The 24,825-nt window shown below is 64.3% G+C and overlaps 1 protein-coding gene across 1 annotated transcript in view; it reads left to right on the top strand.

The window, feature by feature from the left end:
* Positions 1-24,825, top strand: part of COL11A2 (collagen type XI alpha 2 chain) — a 102,059-nt gene that overhangs the window by 12,011 nt on the left and 65,223 nt on the right. The window contains 5 exon segments of the mRNA XM_075917109.1: positions 10,587-10,723; positions 10,725-10,761; positions 15,494-15,704; positions 16,259-16,421; positions 21,732-21,866. Coding sequence (XP_075773224.1) covers positions 10,587-10,723; positions 10,725-10,761; positions 15,494-15,704; positions 16,259-16,421; positions 21,732-21,866 — 683 coding nt within the window.

A 24,825-nucleotide genomic window follows, 5' to 3' on the forward strand; every position in this document is an offset into this window, starting at 1 on the left:
CTATCTATCTATCTATCTATCTATCTATCCCCACTCCCCCTTCTATCTATCTATCTATCTATCTATCTATCTATCTATCTATCTATCTATCTATCTATCTATCTATCTATCTATCTATCTATCTATCTATCTATCTATCCCCACTCCCCCATCTATCTATCTATCTATCTATCTATCTATCTATCTATCTATCTATCTATCTATCTATCTATCTATCTATCTATCTATCTATCTATCCCCACTCCCCCTTCTATCTATCTATCTATCTATCTATCTATCTATCTATCTATCTATCTATCTATCTATCTATCTATCTATCCCCACTCCCCCCTCTATTTCTCTATCCCTGGGCCCCTCCCCATGGTGTCCGGTTCATTGCAGCTCCAGGGGATAGCAGCTCCTGGCCCCATTTCTTTGGGTCTTGTAGACAGTCCACCCCATGCCCCTGCTTTGGGTGCTTTGGGGGCTGGGTGCCAGCCTCTCTGCCCCTGCCCCCTCTCCGTGGGAGCCCGGAGTGGAGGGAGCAGTGGGCTGGAAGCCACAGCCGGGGGGGGGGGGGGGCAGAGGCAACGGGAGGGCAGGGCCCCACGCAATGGGGGCAGTGGAGGAGGGGTTTCTGTGTCTCTGGGGCAGGGGAGCGGGGGCTCGACCCAAGCCCAGCAGTGGGGGGATATTGCTAACCCTGGATACCACGTTCCCCCTTCGTCCTTGGGTAAACTCCCCGCCCCCTAGGCCCCTCAGAGCCCCCCTGGACTTGGGGTCAGTCCAGGAGCTGGGGAGCTGTCGGGGGGGGGGGGATCCTCGCAGAGCCGCCCCTCCTCCCTGCACCGGTCTGTGGAAGTGACAGCCCCTCACACCCAGGTCTCCCAGGGAGGGTCTGCGGGTCGGCGGGTGGGGGCAGAGTTAAGGGTACGTGGTCTGAACTTCAGTGGGAGTGGGCTGAAGAGCTGCTCTCCATGGGGAGGGGGGCACGGGCCCCAGTTGTGGGTCTCTGGGCCCTTTCAAACGGGGCTTTTCCCCCAGGGAGCCGCAAACAGGGGGAAGGACTCTCCCCTCAAGGGCTTGGACCCAGGCCTCCTGCCCCCCCACAGAGCCGGGATAAAGCCTGCAGTCCTGGCTCCCCACAACTAGTCTCCACCCGGAGCCAGAAATAGAACCCAGGAGTCCTGGCTCCCAGCCCCACCCTGCTGTAACCACTCGTCCCGCTGCCCTGCCAGAGCCCGGAATAGAGCCGGGGGCGGGGCTGGTGGCGTGGTGCTGCAGGGCGGGATGAATGGCTCTCTCAGTGCATTGCTGCCGGAGGGCCCAGCCAGCCGCCTGTGGCGGGACCTGCCTGCTGCTGAGGATTGCCTGGCTCCGACCCCTGGGGCCGCGGGCGGCAGAGAAAGGGGCCTGTCATCCCCCCCCCCCACAGCCTGGGGCTGGGAGCCATTGGCACAGCACCGAACCGTCCGTCTGTCCCCTGCCAGATCACCGTCTGTCTGTCTGCTCATCCCGGGCCCTGGCACGTCCGTCTGTCCCCTGCCAGATCACTGTCTGTCTGTCTGCTCATCCCGGGCCCTGGCACGTCCGTCTGCCCCCTGCCAGATCACTGTCTGTCTGTCTGCTCATCCCCGGGCCCTGGCACGTCCGTCTGACCCCTGCCAGATCACCGTCTGTCTGTCTGCTCATCCCCGGGCCCTGGCACGTCCGTCTGACCCCTGCCAGATCACCGTCTGTCTGTCTGCTCATCCCCGGGCCCTGGCACGTCCGTCTGACCCCTGCCAGATCACCGTCTGTCTGTCTGCTCATCCCCGGGCCCTGGCACGTCCGTCTGTCCCCTGCCAGATCACTGTCTGTCTGTCTGCTCCTCCCGGGCCCTGGCACGTCCGTCTGTCCTCTGCCAGATCACCGTCTGTCTGTCTGCTCATCCCCGGGCCCTGGCACGTCCGTCTGACCCCTGCCAGATCACCGTCTGTCTGTCTGCTCATCCCCGGGCCCTGGCACGTCCGTCTGTCCCCTGCCAGATCACTGTCTGTCTGTCTGCTCATCCCGGGCCCTGGCATGTCCGTCTGTCCCCTGCCAGATCACTGTCTGTCTGTCTGCTCATCCCGGGCCCTGGCACGTCCGTCTGTCCCCTGCCAGATCACTGTCTGTCTGTCTGCTCATCCCGGGCCCTGGCACGTCCGTCTGTCCCCTGCCAGATCACTGTCTGTCTGTCTGCTCATCCCGGGCCCTGGCACGTCCGTCTGTCCCCTGCCAGATCACCGTCTGTCTGTCTGCTCATCCCGGGCCCTGGCACGTCCGTCTGTCCCCTGCCAGATCACTGTCTGTCTGCTCATCCCGGGCCCTGGCACGTCCGTCTGTCCCCTGCCAGATCACCGTCTGTCTGCTCATCCCGGGCCCTGGCACGTCCGTCTGTCCCCTGCCAGATCACCGTCTGTCTGCTCCTCCCGGGCCCTGGCACGTCCGTCTGTCCCCTGCCAGATCACTGTCTGTCTGTCTGCTCATCCCGGGCCCTGGCACGTCCGTCTGTCCCCTGCCAGATCACTGTCTGTCTGTCTGCTCATCCCGGGCCCTGGCACGTCCGTCTGTCCCCTGCCAGATCACCGTCTGTCTGCTCCTCCCGGGCCCTGGCACGTCTGTCTGTCCCCTGCCAGATCACCGTCTGTCTGCTCCTCCCGGGCCCTGGCACGTCCGTCTGTCCCCTGCCAGATCACTGTCTGTCTGTCTGCTCATCCCGGGCCCTGGCACGTCCGTCTGTCCCCTGCCAGATCACTGTCTGTCTGTCTGCTCATCCCGGGCCCTGGCACGTCCGTCTGCCCCCTGCCAGATCACTGTCTGTCTGTCTGCTCATCCCGGGCCCTGGCACGTCCGTCTGTCCCCTGCCAGATCACCGTCTGTCTGTCTGCTCATCCCGGGCCCTAGCACGTCCGTCTGTCCCCTGCCAGATCACTGTCTGTCTGCTCCTCCCGGGCCCTGGCACGTCCGTCTGCCCCCTGCCAGATCACTGTCTGTCTGCTCCTCCCGGGCCCTGGCACGTCCGTCTGTCCCCTGCCAGATCACTGTCTGTCTGCTCGTCCCCGGGCCCTGGCACGTCCGTCTGTCCCCTGCCAGATCACCGTCTGTCTGCTCATCCCCGGGCCCTGGCACGTCCGTCTGTCCCCTGCCAGATCACTGTCTGTCTGCTCGTCCCCGGGCCCTGGCACGTCCGTCTGTCCCCTGCCAGATCACCGTCTGTCTGTCTGCTCATCCCCGGGCCCTGGCACGTCCGTCTGTCCCCTGCCAGATCACTGTCTGTCTGCTCGTCCCCGGGCCCTGGCACGTCCGTCTGTCCCCTGCCAGATCACCGTCTGTCTGTCTGCTCATCCCCGGGCCCTGGCACGTCCGTCTGTCCCTGCCAGATCACCGTCTGTCTGTCTGCTCATCCCGGGCCCTGGCACGTCCGTCTGCCCCCTGCCAGATCACCGTCTGTCTGCTCATCCCCGGGCCCTGGCACGTCCGTCTGTCCCCTGCCAGATCACCGTCTGTCTGCTCGTCCCCGGGCCCTGGCACGTCCGTCTGTCCCCTGCCAGATCACTGTCTGTCTGCTCGTCCCCGGGCCCTGGCACGTCCGTCTGTCCCCTGCCAGATCACCGTCTGTCTGCTCCTCCCGGGCCCTGGCACGTCCGTCTGTCCCCTGCCAGATCACTGTCTGTCTGCTCCTCCCGGGCCCTAGCACGTCTGTCTGTCCCCTGCCAGATCACCGTCTGTCTGCTCGTCCCCGGGCCCTGGCACGTCCGTCTGCCCCCTGCCAGATCACTGTCTGTCTGCTCGTCCCCGGGCCCTGGCACGTCCGTCTGTCCCCTGCCAGATCACCGTCTGTCTGCTCCTCCCGGGCCCTGGCACGTCCGTCTGTCCCCTGCCAGATCACTGTCTGTCTCTCTGCTCATCCCGGGCCCTGGCACGTCCGTCTGTCCCCTGCCAGATCACTGTCTGTCTGTCTGCTCATCCCGGGCCCTAACACGTCCGTCTGTCCCCTGCCAGATCACCGTCTGTCTCTCTGCTCATCCCGGGCCCTGGCACGTCCGTCTGTCCCCTGCCAGATCACCGTCTGTCTGTCTGCTCATCCCCGGGCCCTGGCACGTCCGTCTGTCCCCTGCCAGATCACCGTCTGTCTGTCTGCTCGTCCCCGGGCCCTGGCACGTCCGTCTGTCCCCTGCCAGATCACTGTCTGTCTGTCTGCTCCTCCCGGGCCCTAACACGTCCGTCTGTCCCCTGCCAGATCACTGTCTGTCTGTCTGCTCATCCCGGGCCCTGGCACGTCCGTCTGTCCCCTGCCAGATCACCGTTTGTCTGTCTGCTCATCCCCGGGCCCTAGCACGTCTGTCTGTCCCCTGCCAGATCACCGTCTGTCTGCTCATCCCGGGCCCTGGCACGTCCGTCTGTCCCCTGCCAGATCACTGTCTGTCTGCTCATCCCGGGCCCTGGCACGTCCGTCTGTCCCCTGCCAGATCACTGTCTGTCTGCTCGTCCCCGGGCCCTAGCACGTCTGTCTGTCCCCTGCCAGATCACTGTCTGTCTGCTCATCCCGGGCCCTAGCACGTCCGTCTGTCCCCTGCCAGATCACCGTCTGTCTGCTCATCCCGGGCCCTGGCACGTCCGTCTGTCCCCTGCCAGATCACTGTCTGTCTGCTCGTCCCCGGGCCCTGGCACGTCCGTCTGTCCCCTGCCAGATCACCGTCTGTCTGCTCATCCCGGGCCCTGGCACGTCCGTCTGTCCCCTGCCAGATCACTGTCTGTCTGCTCGTCCCCGGGCCCTGGCACGTCCGTCTGTCCCCTGCCAGATCACTGTCTGTCTGCTCGTCCCCGGCCCTGGCACGTCCGTCTGTCCCCTGCCAGATCACCGTCTGTCTGCTCGTCCCAGGCCCTGGCACGTCCGTCTGTCCCCTGCCAAATCACCATCTGTCTGCTCGTCCCCGGGCCCTGGCACGTCCGTCTGTCCCCTGCCAGATCACTGTCTGTCTGCTCGTCCCCGGCCCTGGCACGTCCGTCTGTCCCCTGCCAGATCACCGTCTGTCTGCTCGTCCCCCGGGCCCTGGCACGTCCGTCTGTCCCCTGCCAGATCACCGTCTGTCTGCTCGTCCCCAGGCCCTGGCACGTCCGTCTGTCCCCTGCCAGATCACCGTCTGTCTGCTCATCCCCAGGCCCTGTCGGTCACCAGTTCCTGCTGTGGCTGCTTGTCCTCTCCACCAGATCACAGTGTCTGTCTGTCTGTCTGCCCTGCCCCCTGGGTCACACTGTCTGCCCTATTCCCTGGGGCCAGGACAGACGGACACACTCGGACCCTGGCTGGTGGCAGGCGCGGGGCCGTGGCTGCTCTGTGCCAGCTGCTTTGGGGAAACCCTCCTGCCTGCCTCTAGAACAGGGAGGGCCCTGCCCCCCATCCTGCTGTGGGGCTGCACAAGCCGGGGAGCCGAGCGCTTTCCCAGGCAGGCGCTGGCTGCTGGCCCTGGCCGGTCCCTGCCTCTGGCGGCCAGTGTGTCCCATCCCAGCCAAGGCTGCAGCGGGGCCAGGGCAGCTGCGGGGGCTATGGGGGGGGCAAGGGGTCACGTCACCCATTGGGTCCCCTCCCCCCCGCCTCTGTCCTGGGAGCCTGTGGGTCAGATAGAGGCACTGAGTTGTGTAAAGGGCCATTCTCTGCTGCCGGGTGCCCCCCTCCCTCCGCCGCCCCCCACTTCCCTTCCCTCTGCTCCCCTGCCCCACTTCCCCTCTGCCCCACTCCACCCCACTTCCCTTCCCTCTGCTCCCCTGCCCCACTTCCCCTCTGCCCCACTCCACCCCACTTCCCTTCCCTCTGCTCCCCTGCCCCACTTCCCCTCTGCCCCACTCCACCCCCCCACTTCCCCTCCCTCTGCTCCCCTGCCCCACTTCCCCTCTGCCCCACTCCACCCCACTTCCTTCCCTCTGCTCCCCTGCCCCACTTCCCCTCTGCCCCACTCCACCCCACTTCCCCTCCCTCTGCTCCCCTGCCCCACTTCCCCTCTGCCCCACTCCACCCCACTTCCCTTCCCTCTGCTCCCCTGCCCCACTTCCCCTCTGCCCACTCCACCCCACTTCCCTTCCCTCTGCTCTCCTGCCCCACTTCCCCTCTGCCCCCACTCCACCCCCCCACTTCCCCTCCCTCTGCTCCCCTGCCCCACTTCCCCTCTGCGCCACTCCACCCCCCATTTCCCCTCCTCTGCTCCCCTGCCCCCACTTCCCCTCTGCCCCACTCCACCCCCATTTCCCCTCCCTCTGCTCCCCTGCCCCCACTTCCCCTCTGCCCCCTCCACCCCAATTCCCTTCCCTCTGCTCCCCTGCCCCACTTCCCCTCTGCCCCACCCCACCCCCCCACTTCCCCCTCCCTTCTGCTCCACTTGTGACCTCTCCTGTCTGACTCCTCCCACTCCCCCAACCCCCTCTAAACCCTCCTCCTCCTGCCCCTCCTCCATCTGAGCTACCCCCTCCCCCTGCCCCCCAGCTCCTCCCCTTTTCTCCCCCTTCCCCATCCCCCTTGAGGGTGGGCCCGGATCCTCCAGTGTCTCCTCCTTGAACCCAGGCCCCCCAGTGCCCCCCCATCCCTCTCCCGGGAGCGGAGCCGGCTAATGGCTTTTCCGCACCCGCTTGGCCGCCGGAGGACGGGGTCTGTGTGCCGGGCGTGGCTGGGCTGGGGATGTGGCTCCCACATGCCCCCCGCCCTGGGAGTGTGTGTGTGGGGCAGCTTGGACCCTTCCTGCCAGGGGCTAGCGTGCCCCTCCCCTGCCAGCTCTCCGCTGCTGCGAGCTTCCTCACGACAGTGCCCCCAGCCGGGGACCCCGGTGCTGTGAGCTTCCTCACGACAGTGCCCCCAGCCGGGGACCCCGGTGCTGTGAGCTTCCTCATGACAGTGCCCCAGCCGGGGACCCCGGTGCTGCGAGCTTCCTCACGACAGTGCCCCCAGCCGGGGACCCCGGTGCTGCGAGCTTCCTCACGACAGTGCCCCCAGCCAGGGACCCCCGGTGCTGTGAGCTTCCTCATGACAGTGCCCCCCAGCCAGGACCCCGGTGCTGTGAGCTTCCTCATGACAGTGCCCCCAGCCAGGGACCCCGGTGCTGTGAGCTTCCTCATGACAGTGCCCCCAGCCAGGGACCCCCGGTGCTGTGAGCTTCCTCATGACAGTGCCCCCAGCCAGGGACCCCGGTGCTGTGAGCTTCCTCACGACAGTGCCCCCAGCCGGGGACCCCGGTGCTGTGAGCTTCCTCATGACAGTGCCCCCAGCCTGGGACCCCAGTGCTGTGAGCTTCCTCATGACAGTGCCCCCAGCCAGGGACCCCGGTGCTTATGAGCTTCCTCACGACAGTGCCCCCAGCCAGGGACCCCAGTGCTGTGAGCTTCCTCACGACAGTGCCCCCAGCCAGGGACCCCAGTGCTGCGAATGTCCCTGGAGCAGTGCCCGTAGGGGAGCTCTCTCAGTGCTGCGCGCTTCCCCTGACAGTGCCCTGAGCTGGAGACAATAATGCATACCAGACGCCACAGGGAGGGCCGCACACGGGGGAGTGATGAGAAACCCAGGCCGGGCCGGGATGGAAAACGGGAGTGGGGGAACGGAGGTGGGGGACAGGCAGGCGGGGACTGGGAGCCAGCCCACAGCCTCCCCTGAGCCCTGGCCCGGCTCCAGCAGCCCCTGTCGGTGGGGCCCCTTGTGGCCAGTGTCCCGTACGGGGGGGGGTTCCCTCCGAGGGGCCTAAGGCCAGGAGCCCGGGGCGGGGGGGGCCTGATGGTTTCTGCAGACTTGTTATTGTGCAGAGCGGAACAAACAGCGCGGAGGATTCTGGGAGCGGGGGGGCTCAGGTATGGGGGGGTGCGAGTCAGTCTGGGAGTGGGGGGCTGGGCACTGGGGAGCAGGCGTGTCAGTGTGTGTGGGGGGCTGGGCACCGGGGGAGTGTGTCAGTCTGGGGGGGTGGCTGGGCACCGGGGGAGGGCGTCAGTCTGGGAGTGGGGGGGCTGGGCACTGGGGGGCATCAGTCTGGGAGTTCTGGGGGGGCATATCAGTCTGGGGGGGCTGGGTAAAGGGGGAGTGTGTCAGTCTGGGGGGGGCTGGGCACTGGGGGATGTGTCAGTCTGGGAGTTCTGGGGGGGCATGTCAGTCTGGGGGGTGTCAGTCTGGGAGTGGGGGGGCTGGGCACTGGGGGGGCGAGTCAGTCTGGGAGTTCTGGGGGGGCTGGGCACCGGGGGGCGTGTCAGTCTGGGAGTTCTGGGGGGGCTGGGCACCGGGGGGGCGTGTCAGTCTGGGAGTTCTGGGGGGGCTGGGCACCGGGGGGCGTGTCAGTCTGGGAGCTCTGGGGGGGCCTGGGGGGGCTGGGCACCGGGGGGGGAGTCAGTCTGGGAGTTCTGGGGGGGCTGGGCACCGGGGGGGAGTCAGTCTGGGAGTTCTGGGGGGGCTGGGCACCGGGGGGCGTGTCAGTCTGGGAGTTCTGGGGGGGCTGGGCACCAGGGGGGAGTCAGTCTGGGAGTTCTGGGGGGGCTGGGCACCGGAGGGGAGTCAGTCTGGGAGTTCTGGGGGGGGCTGGGCACCGGGGGGGCGTGTCAGTCTGGGAGCTCTGGGGGGGCTGGGCACCGGGGGGGAGTCAGTCTGGGAGTTCTGGGGGGGCTGGGCACCGGGGGGGAGTCAGTCTGGGAGTTCTGGGGGCGCTGGGCACCGGGGGGGAGTCAGTCTGGGAGTTCTGGGGGGGCTGGGCACCGGGGGGCGTGTCAGTCTGGGAGTTCTGGGGGCGCTGGGCACCGGGGGGGAGTCAGTCTGGGAGCTCTGGGGGGGCTGGGCACCGGGGGGGGGCGTGTCAGTCTGGGAGTTCTGGGGGGGCTGGGCACCGGGGGGGAGTCAGTCTGGGAGTTCTGGGGGGGCTGGGCACCGGGGGGGCGTGTCAGTCTGGGAGTTCTGGGGGCGCTGGGCACCGGGGGGGAGTCAGTCTGGGAGTTCTGGGGGGGCTGGGCACCGGGGGGGAGTCAGTCTGGGAGCTCTGGGGGGGGCTGGGCACCGGGGGGGAGTCAGTCTGGGAGTTCTGGGGGGGCTGGGCACCAGAGGGGAGTCAGTCCTGGGAGTTCTGGGGGGGCTGGGCACCGGGGGGGAGTCAGTCTGGGAGTTCTGGGGGGGCTGGGCACCGGGGGGGAGTCAGTCTGGGAGTTCTGGGGGGGCTGGGCACCGGGGGGGAGTCAGTCTGGGAACCATTGTATAACGGGGTGCACTTGTGACTGCGCCCCAGACGTGTTTGACGCTGGACCAGGCTGCGTGTGCCTGGGGAGCAGGGTGTGTTGTAATCGTGGCACTGGTGAGCCTGCGGGCGAGTTGTGGCTGGTGATTGTGCCTCGTGGTGGGTGTGACTGGAGGCCTCGTGGTGACTGACACGGGGAGGGTGCGTTGTGATGCGTGGTGGTTCCCGTAGTGGTGAGGTGCCCTGAGGGTGACTAGACCCTGGTGAAATGGTGCGTGTGCATGAGAACCAGTGCGTGCTGCGGGGCACGTGTGCACAGGCAGGTTGGCCTGCGTGTGTGACAGGGAACTGGGCCAGGTGGGCTGTGAGGGAAGGGGGGATGTTTGGCAGCAAAGGCCATGTGCAGGGAGGGGGGGTGAGAAGGGGTGTGTGGGTGACTCGTGTTCCTCCTCCTGCTGTGCGTGTGCATGCACCATGCATGTGCACAAGCTGTGCGTGTGGTGTGCCGCGTCGTGTGTCCAAGCCATGCATGTGTGTGCCATGTATGCAAATGCATTGTGTGCGTGCCCAAGCTGTGCATGTGCCATATGTGCACGTGCGCTGTGTGTGTGCCCAAGCTATGCGTGTGCGTGTACCGTGTGTGAACGTGCATTGTGTGTGTGCCCAAGCCATGTGCGTGCTATGTGTGCGTGTGCACTGTGTCTGCACCCAAGCTGTGTGCGCAGCGCTGTGTGTGTGTGTGCACGTGCGCTGTGTGTGTGCCCAAGCTATGCGTGTGCGTGTACCGTGTGTGAACGTGCATTGTGTGTGTGCCCAAGCCATGTGCGTGCTATGTGTGCGTGTGCACCGTGTGTGCACCCAAGCTGTGTGTGCGCGCTGTGTGTGTGTGTGCACGTGCGCTGTGTATGTGCCCAAGCCGTGCGTGTGTTTTCCCCCGGACCCCTCCACATCCCCTCCCCTGCCGGCTGGGAACAAAGACCCTGTTGATGGGGCCTGAAAGGGCCGGTCTCTGTGAGCGTCCCGGGAGGGGAGATTGGAATTCGGATAGAGCTCGCCAGCGCACTTGGGGGGATCCCCTAACCCCCACCCCAGCCCTGCCCGTCTGCCTGCCCTGAGCCCCCAGCAGCCTCCAGTGCCCAGACACCCACTTCCCTGCAGCCAGGCCTTCCTCCACGGCATCCCGGACAAGCCCCCCAGGAGAAGGCCTCTCATGGGGAGGGGGCTGGCTGGGAGGGGAATAGGAGCCACGGCTGGAAGAGGGGGACCCTGATAGCTGCAGGAGGGAGGTCGTGTGGCCCCTGTAGTGGGGGGAGGGGGGCTGGAGGGGCCCCCGTCGGGGGGGCAGGGCTGTTTGCAGAGCTCTGACCCCCCCCCCCCCCCCCCCGCATCTGCCCGCAGCAGAGCCGGTGGACGTGCTGAAGGCGCTGCAGCTCCAGGCCCAGCCGGACGGTGTGAGAAGACGACGGGGCTCTGCTCTGCCAGGCGGGCAGGCTCGGGGCCGACGGGCCGTACGGGCCTACAGGATATCCCGGCAGGGCGCAGATCAGCGCCCCCACCCGGCAGCTCTTCTCAGGTACCGGGCCCCTGCGTGGAGGCTGGGCCCCCCCAGCCTCCTTGCCTCCGGCCCACGGCCCCACGCCCCCAACGCGCAGCCTGGTCCTGCCCCCGCGCCCCTCGCAGTGCTCCCCCCTCCCCCCCATGGAACATTCCCGCGCCCCTCGCAGTGCTCCCCCCCCTTCCCCCCCCATGGAACATTCCCGCGCCCCCTCGCAGTGCTCCCCCCTCTCCCCCATGGAACATTCCCGCGCCCCTCGCAGTGCTCCCCCCTCCCTCCCCCCATGGAACATTCCCGCGCCCCCTCGCAGTGCTCCCCCCCTTCCCCCCCCATGGAACATTCCCGCGCCCCTCGCAGTGCTCCCCCCTCTCCCCCATGGAACATTCCCACGCCCCTCGCAGTGCCTCCCCCCCCTCCCCCCCATGGAACATTCCCGCGCCCCTCGCAGTGCTCCCCCCTCCCCCCCATGGAACATTCCCACGCCCCTCGCAGTGCTCCCCCCTCCCCCCCATGGAACATTCCCGCGCCCCCTCGCAGTGCTCCCCCTTCCCCCCCATGGAACATTCCCGCGCCCCTCGCAGTGCTCCCCCCCTCCCCCCCATGGAACATTCCCGCGCCCCTCGCAGTGCTCCCCCCCCTTCCCCCCATGGAACATTTCCGCGCCCCTCGCAGTGCTCCCCCCTCCCCCCCATGGAACATTCCCACACCCCTCGCAGTGCTCCCCCCCTTCCCCCCCATGGAACATTCCCGCGCCCCTCGCAGTGCTCCCCCCTCTCCCCCCCATGGAACATTCCCACGCCCCTCGCAGTGCTCCCCCCTCCCCCCCATGGAACATTCCCACGCCCCTCGCAGTGCTCCCCCCTCCCGCCCATGGAACATTCCCACGCCCCTCGCAGTGCTCTCACCCTCCCCCCCATGGAACATTCCCGCGCCCCCTCGCAGTGCTCCCCCCCTCCCCCCCATGGAACATTCCCGCGCCCCTCGCAGTGCTCCCCCCCCTCCCCCCCCATGGAACAATTCCCGCGCCCCTCGCAGTGCTCCTCCCCCTCCCGCCCATGGAACATTCCCGCGCCCCTCGCAGTGCTCCCCCCTCCCCCCCATGGAACATTCCCGCGCCCCTCGCAGTGCTCCCCCCCTCCCCCCCATGGAACATTCCCGCGCCCCTCGCAGTGCTCCCCCCTCCCCCCCATGGAACATTCCCGCGCCCCCTCGCAGTGCTCCCCCCCTCCCCCCCATGGAACATTCCCGCGCCCCTTGCAGTGCCCCCCCTCCCGCCCATGGAACATTCCCGCGTCCCTCGCAGTGCTCCCCCCCTCCCCCCCATGGAACATTCCCGCGCCCCTCGCAGTGCTCCCCCCCTCCCCCCCATGGAACATTCCCACGCCCCTCGCAGTGCTCCCCCCCTCCCCCCATGGAACATTCCCGCGCCCCTCGCAGTGCTCCCCCCTCCCCCCCCATGGAACATTCCCGCGCCCCTTGCAGTGCCCCCCCTCCCGCCCATGGAACATTCCCGCGTCCCTCGCAGTGCTCCCCCCTCCCCCCATGGAACATTCCCACGCCCCTCGCAGTGCTCCCCCCCTCCCCCCATGGAACATTCCCGTGCCCCTCGCAGTGCTCCCCCCTCCCGCCCATGGAACATTCCCGCGCCCCTCGCAGTGCTCCCCCCCTCCCCCCCATGGAACATTCCCACGCCCCTCGCAGTGCTCCCCCCTCCCCCCATGGAACATTCCCGCGCCCCTCGCAGTGCTCCCCCCCTCCCCCCCATGGAACATTCCCACGCCCCTCGCAGTGCTCCCCCCCTCCCCCCATGGAACATTCCCGCGCCCCTCGCAGTGCTCCCCCCCTCCCGCCCATGGAACATTCCCACGCCCCTCGCAGTGCTCCCCCCCTCCCCCCATGGAACATTCCCCCGCCCCTCGCAGTGCTCCCACACCTCCCGTGTCATTAGTAGAATGTTCCTGCGGCCCCCCCCCATGGAACATTCCCGCGCCCTCTTGAAATCGTCCCACACCTCCCGTGTCATTAGTGGAATGTTCCCATGGGGCCCCCGATGGAACATTCCCGCGCCCCCTTGCAGTGTTCCCACACCTCCCATGTCCTTAGTGGAACATTCCTGAGCCCCCTCGAAATCTTCCCACACCTCCCGTGTCATTAGTGGAATGTTCCCACGGCCCTCCCCCCCGTGGAACATTCCCGCGCCCCCTCGAAATCTTCCCACACCTCCCGTGTCATTAGTGGAATGTTCCCATGGGGCCCCCCGATGGAACATTCCCGCGCCCCCCTTGCAGTGTTCCCACACCTCCCATGTCCTTAGTGGAACATTCCTGAGCCCCCTCGAAATCTTCCCACACCTCCCGTGTCATTAGTGGAATGTTCCCACGGCCCTCCCCCCCCGTGGAACATTCCCGCGCCCCCTCGAAATCTTCCCACACCTCCTGTGTCATTAGTGGAATGTTCCCACGGCCCTCCCCCCCGTGGAACATTCCCGCGCCCCCTCGAAATCTTCCCACACCTCCCGTGTCATTAGTGGAATGTTCCCATGGGGCCCCCGATGGAACATTCCCGCGCCCCCCTTGCAGTGTTCCCACACCTCCCATGTCCTTAGTGGAACATTCCTGAGCCCCTACAGTGGAACATTCCTGTGCCCCCCTTGGAATGCTCCCGCACCCACCCATATCTCTAGTGGAACATTCCTGTGGCTTCTGTGTACCTAGTGGAACATTCCCACAACCCCTTTGAAATGTTCCCACAACTCCCCTGATGGTTCATTCAGTGGAACATTCCTCCTGAGTGGAATGTTCTCATACCCCCTTGGGATGTCCACCCCCCCCCATTTCCAGTGGATCCTTCCTCAGCCCGCCCCCCCATGGCCCTAGTGGATCATTCTTGCACTCACCAGTGTCCTAGTGAAATATTCCCACGCCCCCTTGGGATCTCCCTGCACCCCAGTGTCCTGCCTCCTGAGCCCCGGCCCCCAGTGTCCTCCTGAACCCCGACCCCCAGTGTCCTGCCTCCTGAACCCTGACCCCCAGTGTCCTCCTGAGCCCCGACCCTCAGTGTCCTGCCTCCTGAACCCTGACCCCCCAGTGTCCTCCTGAACCCTGACCCCCAGTGTCCTCCTGAGCCCCGACCCTCAGTGTCCTGCCTCCTGAACCCTGACCCCCAGTGTCCTCCTGAACCCTGACCCCCAGTGTCCTGCCTCCTGAACCCCAATCCCCAGTGTCCTCCTGAGCCCCGACCCCCCAGTGTCCTCCTGAACCCCGACCCCCAGTGTCCTGCCTCCTGAACCCTGACCCCCAGTGTCCTCCTGAGCCCCGACCCTCAGTGTCCTGCCTCCTGAACCCTGACCCCCAGTGTCCTCCTGAACCCTGACCCCCAGTGTCCTCCTGAGCCCCGACCCTCAGTGTCCTGCCTCCTGAACCCTGACCCCCAGTGTCCTCCTGAACCCTGACCCCCAGTGTCCTGCCTCCTGAACCCCAATCCCCAGTGTCCTCCTGAGCCCCGACCCCCAGTGTCCTCCTGAACCCCGACCCCCAGTGTCCTGCCTCCTGAACCCTGACCCCCAGTGTCCTCCTGAGCCCCGACCCTCAGTGTCCTGCCTCCTGAACCCCTGACCCCCAGTGTCCTCCTGAACCCTGACCCCCCAGTGTCCTGCCTCCTGAACCCCAATCCCCAGTGTCCTCCTGAGCCCTGACCCCCAGTGTCCTCCTGAACCCCGACCCCCAGTGTCCTGCCTCCTGAACCCTGACCCCAGTGTCCTCCTGAGCCCCGACCCCAGTGTCCTCCTGAGCCCCGACCCTCAGTGTCCTGCCTCCTGAGCCCTGACCCCCAGTGTCCTCCTGAACCCCGACCCCCAGTGTCCTGTCTCCTGAACCCTGACCCCCAGTGTCCTCCTGAGCCCCGACCCTCAGTGTCCTGCCTCCTGAACCCTGACCCCCCAGTGTCCTCCTGAACCCCTGACCCCCAGTGTCCTGCCTCCTGAACCCCAATCCCCAGTGTCCTCCTGAGCCCTGACCCCCCAGTGTCCTCCTGAACCCCGACCCCCAGTGTCCTGCCTCCTGAACCCCGACCCTCAGTGTCCTGCCTCCTGAACCCTGACCCCCAGTGTCCTCCTGAGCCCCGACCCCCAGTGTCCTGCCTCCTGAACCCCGACCCCCAGTGTCCTCCTGAGCCCTGACCCCCAGTGTCCTCCTGAACCCCGACCCCCAGTGTCCTGCCCTCCTGAACCCCGACCCCCCAGTGTCCTCCTGAGCCCCGACACCCAGTGTCCTCCTGAGCCCTGACCCCCAGTGTCCTGCCTCCTGAACCCCAACCCCCAGTGTCCTCCTGAGCCCTGACCCCAGTGTCCTGCCTCCTGAGCCCCGACCCCCTTTGTCCTCCTGAACCCCGACCCTCAGTGCCCTCCTGAGCCCTGACCCCCAGTGTCCTGCCTCCTGAGCCCCAACCCCCAGTGTCCTCCTGAGCCCTGACCCCTAGTGTCCTGCCTTCTGAACTCCGACCCCCAGTTTCCTCTTGAGCCCCGACCCCAATGTTCCCTCTAATCTTCTCCATCTGCGTGTGGAATACATTTTGTTCTGTGCACCAAGGCCAGTGAAGACGTGCACTATCAGTAGGAACACCTGCCGCCGGCTGGGGATGCTCTGCTAATTAGCTGGGCGGCACCTGACTCCCCTGGGTGACCTCCTGAGCGCCCAGCCTGCCCCCCGACCCCTTCCCTCCGCCTGGTCCCACAGCCCCTCCTGTCTCGCAGGGAAGTTCCCGGAGGATTTCTCCATCATGGCCCTGGTGAAGCCCAAGGCGGGGACCCAGGCGTTCCTGCTGTCCATCTACAACCAGCAGGGCACGCAGCAGCTGGGTGTGGAGCTGGGGCGCTCGCCCGTCTTCCTCTACGAGGACCAGAGCGGCCGGCCTGCCCCCGAGGATTACCCGCTCTTCCGGGGCATCGACATCGCTGACGGCAAGTGGGTACCCGCCGGCCCCTGACTCCCACCCCCCCCCAGGGCCGCCGGCTCTGCTGGGACACACACGCGGCGGATGCAAGTGGGTACCCGCCGGCCCCTGACTCCCACCCCCCCCAGGGCCGCCGGCTCTGCTGGGACACACACGCGGCGGATGCAAGTGGGTACCCGCCGGCCCCTGACTCCCACCCCCCCCAGGGCCGCCGGCTCTGCTGGGACACACACGCGGCGGATGCAAGTGGGTACCCGCCGGCCCCTGACTCCCACCCCCCCAGGGCCGCCGGCTCTGCTGGGACACACACGCGGCGGATGCAAGTGGGTACCCGCCGGCCCCTGACTCCCACCCCCCCCAGGGCCCCCGGCTCTGCTGGGACACACACGCAGCGGATGCAAGTGGGTACCCGCCGGCCCCCACTCCTGAGACCTTACCTTCCAGGGCATCTGTGCTGCAGCACACAGCCCCCCTCGACCACCCTCCAGCCCTCACATCCGCCTGTCCTGCCCCTCCCCCCGCGCCTGTGTCCTGCCCCCTCCCATCGGTGTGTCCGTGTCCCCAGGTGGCACCGGCTGGCGCTGAGCGTGCACAAGCAGTCGGTGACTCTCATCCTGGACTGTAAGAAGAAGGTGACGCGGCCGCTGCCCAGGGGGCCCCGCCCGGTGATTGACACCCGCGGCATCACCGTCTTCGGCACCCGCATCCTGGACGAGGAGGTGTTCCAGGTACCGGCCCCGCCCGCCGCCGCGCCCACCCACGTCTTCCCTGACACTGGCCGGGGGGAGGCTATAACCTATCCCCCACCTCCCCTCACACACCCCAGTGCTCCCTGTGCCCCCCCAGCCCCCCTTACACAGGAGAGAGGTTATAACCCATCCCCCCCTCCCCTCACACACCCCAGTGCTCCCTGTGCCCCCCCAGCCCCCCTTACACAGGAGAGAGGTTATAACCCATCCCCCACCTCCCCTCACACACCCCAGTGCTCCCTGTGCCCCCCCAGCCCCCCTTACACAGGGGAGAGGTTATAACCCATCCCCCACCTCCCCTCACACACCCCAGTGCTCCCTGTGCCCCCCCAGCCCCCCTTACACAGGAGAGAGGTTATAACCCATCCCCCACCTCCCCTCACACACCCCAGTGCTCCCTGTGCCCCCTCATCCCCCCTTACACAGGAGAGAGGTTATAACCCATCCCCCACCTCCCCTCAGGCACCCCAGTGTTCCCTGTGCCCCCCAACCCCCCTCACACAGGAGAGAGGTTATAACCCATCCCCCACCTCCCCTCAGACACCCCAGTGCTCCCTGTGCCCCCTCATCCCCCCTTACACAGGAGAGAGGTTATAACCCATCCCCCACCTCCCCTCACACACCCCAGTGCTCCCTGTGCCCCCTCATCCCCCCTTCACACAGGGGAGAGGTTATAACCCATCCCCCACCTCCCCTCACACACCCCAGTGCTCCCTGTGCCCCCTCATCCCCCCTTCACACAGGGGAGAGGTTATAACCCATCCCCCACCTCCCCTCACACACCCCAGTGCTCCCTGTGCCCCCCCAGCCCCCCTTACACAGGAGAGAGGTTATAACCCATCCCCCACCTCCCCTCAGACACCCCAGTGCTCCCTGTGCCCCCCAGCCACCCTTACACAGGAGAGAGGTTATAACCCATCCCCCACCTCCCCTCACACCCCCCAGTGCTCCCTGTGCCCCCCAACCCCCCTTACACAGGGAAGAGGCTATAACCCATCCCCCCACCTCCCCTCACACACCCCAGTGCTCCCTGTGCCCCCTCATCCCCCCTTCACACAGGGGAGAGGTTATAACCCATCCCCCACCTCCCCTCAGACACCCCAGTGCTCCCTGTGCCCCCCAGCCCCTCTTACACAGGGGAGAGGTTATAACCCATCCCCCACCTCCCCTCACACACCCCAGTGCTCCCTGTGCCCCCTCATCCCCCCTTACACAGGGGAGAGGTTATAACCCATCCCCCACCTCCCCTCACACACCCCAGTGTTCCCTGTGCCCCCCAACCCCCGCTTACACAGGGGAGAGGCTATAACCCATCCCCCACCTCCCCTCACACACCCCAGTGCTCCCTGTGCCCCCCAGCCCCCCTTACACAGGGGAGAGGTTATAACCCATCCCCCACCTCCCCTCACACACCCCAGTGCTCCCTGTGCCCCCTCATCCCCCCTTCACACAGGGGAGAGGTTATAACCCATCCCCCACCTCCCCTCACACACCCCAGTGCTCCCTGTGCCCCCCCAACCCTCCCTCACACAGGGGAGAGGTTATAACCCATCCCCCACCTCCCCTCACACACCCCAGTGCTCCCTGTGCCCCCCCAACCCTCCCTCACACAGGGGAGAGGTTATAACCCATCCCCCACCTCCCCTCACACACCCCAGTGCTCCCTGTGCCCCCCCAACCCTCCCTCACACAGGGGAGAGGTTATAACCCATCCTCCACCTCCCCTCACACACCCCAGTGCTCCCTGTGCCCCCCAGCCCCCCTTACACAGGGGAGAGGTTATAACCCATCCCCCCCTCCCCTCAGACACCCCAGTGCTCCCTGTGCCCCCCCAATCCTCCCTCACACAGGGGAGAGGTTATAACCCATCCCCCCCTCCCCTCAGACACCCCAGTGCTCCCTGTGCCACCCCAACCCTCCCTCACACAGGGGAGAGGCTCTAACCATCCCCTCATCCATCCTCCCTCCCTCTATCCCCTCCCCCTCCCACCAACCCACGCACCCCTCCCTCTATCCCCTCACCACTCTGACTGACCCACCCTCCCTCCTTCTGTCCCCACACTCCAGCCCCATCCATCCAGCCCCCCAGCGTTTCCTCCAGGAATTGAAAGTAGGGGAGGTTGAATTTACAGTGGGGGTGGCCGGGCCGATGAGGGGTGAGACCGTGAGGGTGAAGGTGAGCTGATGGCACCACAGTAAAAACAGAAAAATGTTTCATGACCATTTTATTAGATTTAACTCGTGTTTTAAAACCTCACCAATTCACGCTGGCTGCTCAAGCCTCCGAAGCACGACGTCGACAGCCTTCTTGGTATCAGTTTGCACAACTCTGTTAATGAACGTCTCGAATGCAACGCGCTCACGTGCGTCCGGTGCTTCCATTCCTCCAGTGGATACGCGTCTTCGTCCATTCACATGCTCAGGCAAATGGCGACTTCTTCAGAACACAAATCTCTAATCAACGATGAGAAAGATCGCTCAGCGTAGCTGTTGTGACTGGGAGTGGCAAGAGATGAATTCCTCCTTCCTTCATCCCAGGAAACAGCTCAAAGCCCCGGTCGAGCCGCTAGTGATGCTAAAAAAGGAGTTGAGGTCAAATCGCCATTCATTCGTCCTCTGTGTTCAAATTCTCTATTCTGTCCTGAGCACGTGGCAGCCCCGTTGCTGGCAGCGCCTCACTCCACTCAGTTGGCGGTGTTGTGTAGGCCAGGCAGCTGTGAAAGCTCCAGAGAGGTTGAGTAGAATCTAGAGGTCGCTGTTGTAGATTGTTAAGAATCAGGTCCGGTACGTTTTCAGGTGTCTTAACAAACACTTCTAGTCCTCTTCACTGAAGGGTTCAATGTAAATGCCTTCATTAGTCAGCTTCTGGACTCTGCTTCTTCCCGTACTTTTTCCATGGCTAGCTCGGATTGCTCCAAATGTAGCTTCTGTTGCTGGACAAAGGTCGACTACGGTTGTAGCAGATGCCTGGGCGGCTTTGCTCACTGACCCAAGTGGTTACAACAGTAGGTTTACGATCGAGAGCAAGGCAGTAGTCATCTCTGAACGTAGCAGCAAAAGCAATCCCCCCCTCGCTAATAGATCCAGCCCATCTTGTCCAGAGCCAGTCATAGCGGCTGGAGAAATGTTAGGACAGCAGCGAAGGATCGCTCATGGTCAGGGAGACTCCGTGGGGCTTTCCCGTCAGCACAGCTGCCAGGTGGGGGCAAGAAGCCAGCTGGCTGGTTCCTCCAGCTGCTCACCGTTCGCTCTGGCCGCTGCTGTGCGTTGTGCCACCGTTCACTCCCTCGCTCTGTGGCCGATGGCCCCTGCGCCGTCACCGGCTGCTGCCACCTGCCACGGTGCTGGTCTCTTGAGGCTCCACCCAGCTCTCAGTGACTTCAGCTGAGCCGGCAGTGCTAGTGCAGTGTGGGCTGTCACTACCCAGACCACCGTCCCCACGGCAGGACGAAGCGCTCAGACCTGATTAGCAGGGATGTCAGGGGTAGCGGTCACTTGACCAGCTATGAGCCTAAGCAGCTCTGTCTTTAACCAGCGAGAGGGGCAGGTCTTGTGGACTTGTGACCCAGACAGACCATGGAGCAAAACACCTGTCCCCCCCCCCCAGTCAGTCCAGGTTATGTACCGTTCTACTGCCCGTTACTCATACAATAAGAAGAACATCCCCCCCCCAGTCAGTCCAGGTTATGTACCGTTCTACTGCCCGTTACTCATACAATAAGAACAACATCCCCCCCCCAGTCAGTCCAGGTTACGTACCGTTCTACTGCCCGTTACTCATACAATAAGAACAACATTCCCCCCCAGTCAGTCCAGGTTATGTACCGTTCTACTGCCCGTTACTCATACAATAAGAACAACATTCCCCCCCCAGTCAGTCCAGGTTACGTACCGTTCTACTGCCCGTTACTCATACAATAAGAACAACATTCCCCCCCAGTCAGTCCAGGTTATGTACCGTTCTACTGCCCGTTACTCATACAATAAGAACAACATTCCCCCCCAGTCAGTCCAGGTTACGTACCGTTCTACTGCCCGTTACTCATACAATAAGAACAACATTCCCCCCCCAGTCAGTCCAGGTTACGTACCGTTCTACTGCCCGTTACTCATACAATAAGAACAACATTCCCCCCCAGTCAGTCCAGGTTATGTACCGTTCTACTGCCCGTTACTCATACAATAAGAACAACATTCCCCCCCCAGTCAGTCCAGGTTACGTACCGTTCTACTGCCCGTTACTCATACAATAAGAACAACATCCCCCCCCAGTCAGTCCAGGTTACGTACCGTTCTACTGCCCGTTACTCATACAATAAGAACAACATCCCCCCCCAGTCAGTCCAGGTTATGTACCGTTCTACTGCCCGTTACTCATACAATAAGAACAACATTCCCCCCCCAGTCAGTCCAGGTTACGTACCGTTCTACTGCCCGTTACTCATACAATAAGAACAACATCCCCCCCCAGTCAGTCCAGGTTACGTACCGTTCTACTGCCCGTTACTCATACAATAAGAACAACATCCCCCCCCAGTCAGTCCAGGTTACGTACCGTTCTACTGCCCGTTACTCATACAATAAGAACAACATCCCCCCCCAGTCAGTCCAGGTTACGTACCGTTCTACTGCCCGTTACTCATACAATAAGAACAACATTCCCCCCCCAGTCAGTCCAGGTTACGTACCGTTCTACTGCCCGTTACTCATACAATAAGAACAACATCCCCCCCCAGTCAGTCCAGGTTACGTACCGTTCTACTGCCCGTTACTCATACAATAAGAACAACATCCCCCCCCCCAGTCAAGTGGTTTGTAACCCAGCCCCAGCCAGGATCTCTCACTTGGGCAGCACAGCTCTGCTGGCTGGCTCCCGAGGCAGATGAGGTGTGAGTGTAAATACAGCTGGTCCTGCAGCCTCCCCCCAGCTCTCACTAGCCGCCGGGAGGGCCCGTCTGGACGTTGCTTACAAACCATCGTTTGAGATGATGCGGTCGGCCAAGCCCCAACCCGAATGCCTGACACTGGCATGAAGCAGCGGCTGTGGAAGGAAGCTCGCCTGTGTTCGTGGTTTCCCGACCGGTGACGCTCTCGGCGGCGTCTCTCGCCCCGGCTGTCTGTGCTTTTAGAGTGCGGCGTCGTCTTCAAGTCGTTTCCAAACAATCACTAAACTGGCATGGAACCAGTTCACAAAACTGGGGGGTGTTGGGGAAATTCGGGGGGGGCAGGGAAATCCCTGCAGCCCCCCCATCCCGTTTGCCTGACACTGCCCCTTCTCTCTCCCTGCAGGGTGACATCCAGCAGCTGCTCATCGCCACCAACCCGCAGGCGGCCTACGACTACTGCGAGCACTACAGCCCCGACTGCCACGAACAGCCCCGCGCCACCCAGGCCCAGCAGGCGCCGCGGCCCGCCAGGCCCCCGGTGAGGGGCGCAGGGAGAGCGCCTGGGCGGGATCCGGGTGGGGGGGATATGGGAGGATGTGCGGGGGGGGGTACGAGGGATATGGGGTGGTACGGTCCATGGGACTGACCTGGGGGGGATATGGGAGGATGTGCGGGGGGGATACGAGGGATATGGGGTGGTACGGTCCATGGGGCTGACCTGGGGGGGATATGGGAGGATGTGGGGGGGATACGAGGGATATGGGGTGGTACGGTCCATGGGGCTGACCTGGGGGGGATATGGGAGGATGTGCGGGGGGGATACGAGGTATATGGGGTGGTACAGTCCATGGGACTGACCTGGGGGGGATATGGGAGGATGTGCGGGGGGATACGAGGTATATGGGGTGGTACAGTCCATGGGACTGACCTGGGGGGGATATGGGAGGATGTGCGGGGGGGATACGAGGTATATGGGGTGGTACAGTCCATGGGACTGACCTGGGGGGGATATGGGAGGATGTGCGGGGGGATACGAGGTATATGGGGTGGTACAGTCCATGGGACTGACCTGGGGGGGATATGGGAGGATGTGCGGGGGGGATACGAGGGATATGGGGTGGTACAGTCCATGGGGCTGACCTTGGGGGGATATGGGAGGATGTGCGGGGGGGATATGAGGGATATGAGCTGGTACGGTCCATGGGGCTGATCTGGGGGGGATATGGGAGGATGTGAGGGGGGATACGAGGGATATGGGGTGGTACAGTCCATGGGGCTGACCTTGGGGGGATATGGGAGGATGTGCGGGGGGGATACGAGGGATATGGGGTGGTACAGTCCATGGGACTGACCTGGGGGGGATATGGGAGGATGTGCGGGGGGATACGAGGGATATGGGGTGGTACAGTCCATGGGACTGACCTGGGGGGGATATGGGAGGATGTGCGGAGGGGATACGAGGGATATGGGGTGGTACAGTCCATGGGGCTGACCTTGGGGGGATATGGGAGGATGTGCGGGGGGGATATGAGGGATATGAGCTGGTACGATCCATGGGGCTGATCTGGGGGGGATATGGGAGGATGTGAGGGGGGATACGAGGGATATGGGGTGGTACAGTCCATGGGGCTGACCTTGGGGGGATATGGGAGGATGTGCGGGGGGGATATGAGGGATATGAGCTGGTACGGTCCATGGGGCTGATCTGGGGGGGATATGGGAGGATGTGCGGGGGGATACGAGGGATATGGGGTGGTAAAGTCCATGGGGCTGACCTGGGGGGGATATGGGAGGATGTGAGGGGGGATATGAGGGATATGGGGTGGTACAGTCCATGGGGCTGACCTTGGGGGGATATGGGAGGATGTGCGGGGGGGGATATGAGGGATATGAGCTGGTACGGTCCATGGGGCTGATCTGGGGGGGATATGGGAGGATGTGCGGGGGGATACGAGGGATATGGGGTGGTAAAGTCCATGGGGCTGACCTGGGGAGGATATGGGAGGATGTGAGGGGGGATACGAGGGATATGAGGTGGTATGGTCCATGGGGCTGACCTGGGGCGGAATTTGGGGCTGAGGGTCCTTCACTGACACTTCCATCTGGTGCTGAATGAAAACCCCGACCTGCCACCTGGCACTAGAAGACGTGTCCAGGCTCCTGCCACTTCTACTTGCCCCATGGATCCCACAGCCACACTAACCACTGGTGGGCACTGTCACGCCTGTCTCAGAGCCCCACACCCACCTGCCCCCATAGGGTATGTCTACACTACCCTCCTAGTTCGAACTAGCGGGGTAATGTAGGCATACCGCACTTGCAAATGAAGCCCGGGATTTGAATTTCCCGGGCTTCATTTGCATAAGCGGGGAGCCGCCATTTTTAAAATGCCGCTGGATCGAACCCCGTGCAGCGCGGCTACACGGGGCACGAACTAGGTAGTTCAAACTAGGCTTCCTATCCGAACTACCGTTACTCCTCATTTCACGAGGTGTACCGGTAGTTCGGGATAGGAAGCCTAGTCCGAACTACCTAGTTCGTGCCCCGTGTAGCCGCGTTGCACGGGGTTCAAACTAGCGGGGTTTTAAAAATGGCGGCTCCCCGCTTATGCAAAAGAAGCCTGGGAAATTCAAATCCCGGGCTTCATTTGCAAGTGCGGTATGCCTACATTACCCCACTAGTTTGAACTAGCGGGGTAGTGTAGACATACCCATAGCTCTCCCCACGTGGGACAGCCCGCCCTCGCCTTCCCAGCATGCCCTGCTCCTTCTCGTCCCGCCCTCGCCTTCCCAGCATGCCCTGCTCCTTCTCGTCCTGCCCTCGCCTTCCCAGCATGCCCTGCTCCTTCTCGTCCCGCCCTCGCCTTCCCAGCATGCCCTGCTCCTTCTTGTCCTGCCCTCGCCTTCCCAGCATGCCCTGCTCCTTCTCGTCCCGCCCTCGCCTTCCCAGCATGCCCTGCTCCTTCTGGGCCTGCCCTCGCCTTCCAAGCAAGCTCTGCTCCTTCTCGTCCCGCCCTCACCTTCCCAGCATGCCCTGCTCCTTCTCGGCCCGCCCTCACCTTCCCAGCATGCCCTGCTCCTTCTGGGCCTGCCCTCGCCTTCCCAGCATGCCCTGCTCCTTCTCGTCCCGCCCTCGCCTTCCCAGCATGCCCTGCTCCTTCTCGTCCTGCCCTCGCCTTCCCAGCATGCCCTGCTCCTTCTCGTCCCGCCCTCGCCTTCCCAGCATGCCCTGCTCCTTCTGGGCCTGCCGTCACTTTCCCAGCATGCCCTGCTCCTTCTCGTCCCGCCCTCGCCTTCCCAGCATGCCCTGCTCCTTCTCCTCCCGCCTTCACCTTCCCAGCATGCCCTGCTCCTTCTCGTCCTGCCCTCGCCTTCCCAACATGCCCTGCTCCTTCTCGTCCTGCCCTCGTCTTCCCAGCATGCCCTGCTCCTTCTCGTCCCGCCCTCGCCTTCCCAGCATGCCCTGCTCCTTCTCCTCCCGCCTTCACCTTCCCAGCA

This window comes from Pelodiscus sinensis, unplaced genomic scaffold, assembly GCF_049634645.1.
Source record: "Pelodiscus sinensis isolate JC-2024 unplaced genomic scaffold, ASM4963464v1 ctg115, whole genome shotgun sequence".
Lineage (NCBI taxonomy): Eukaryota > Metazoa > Chordata > Testudines > Trionychidae > Pelodiscus > Pelodiscus sinensis.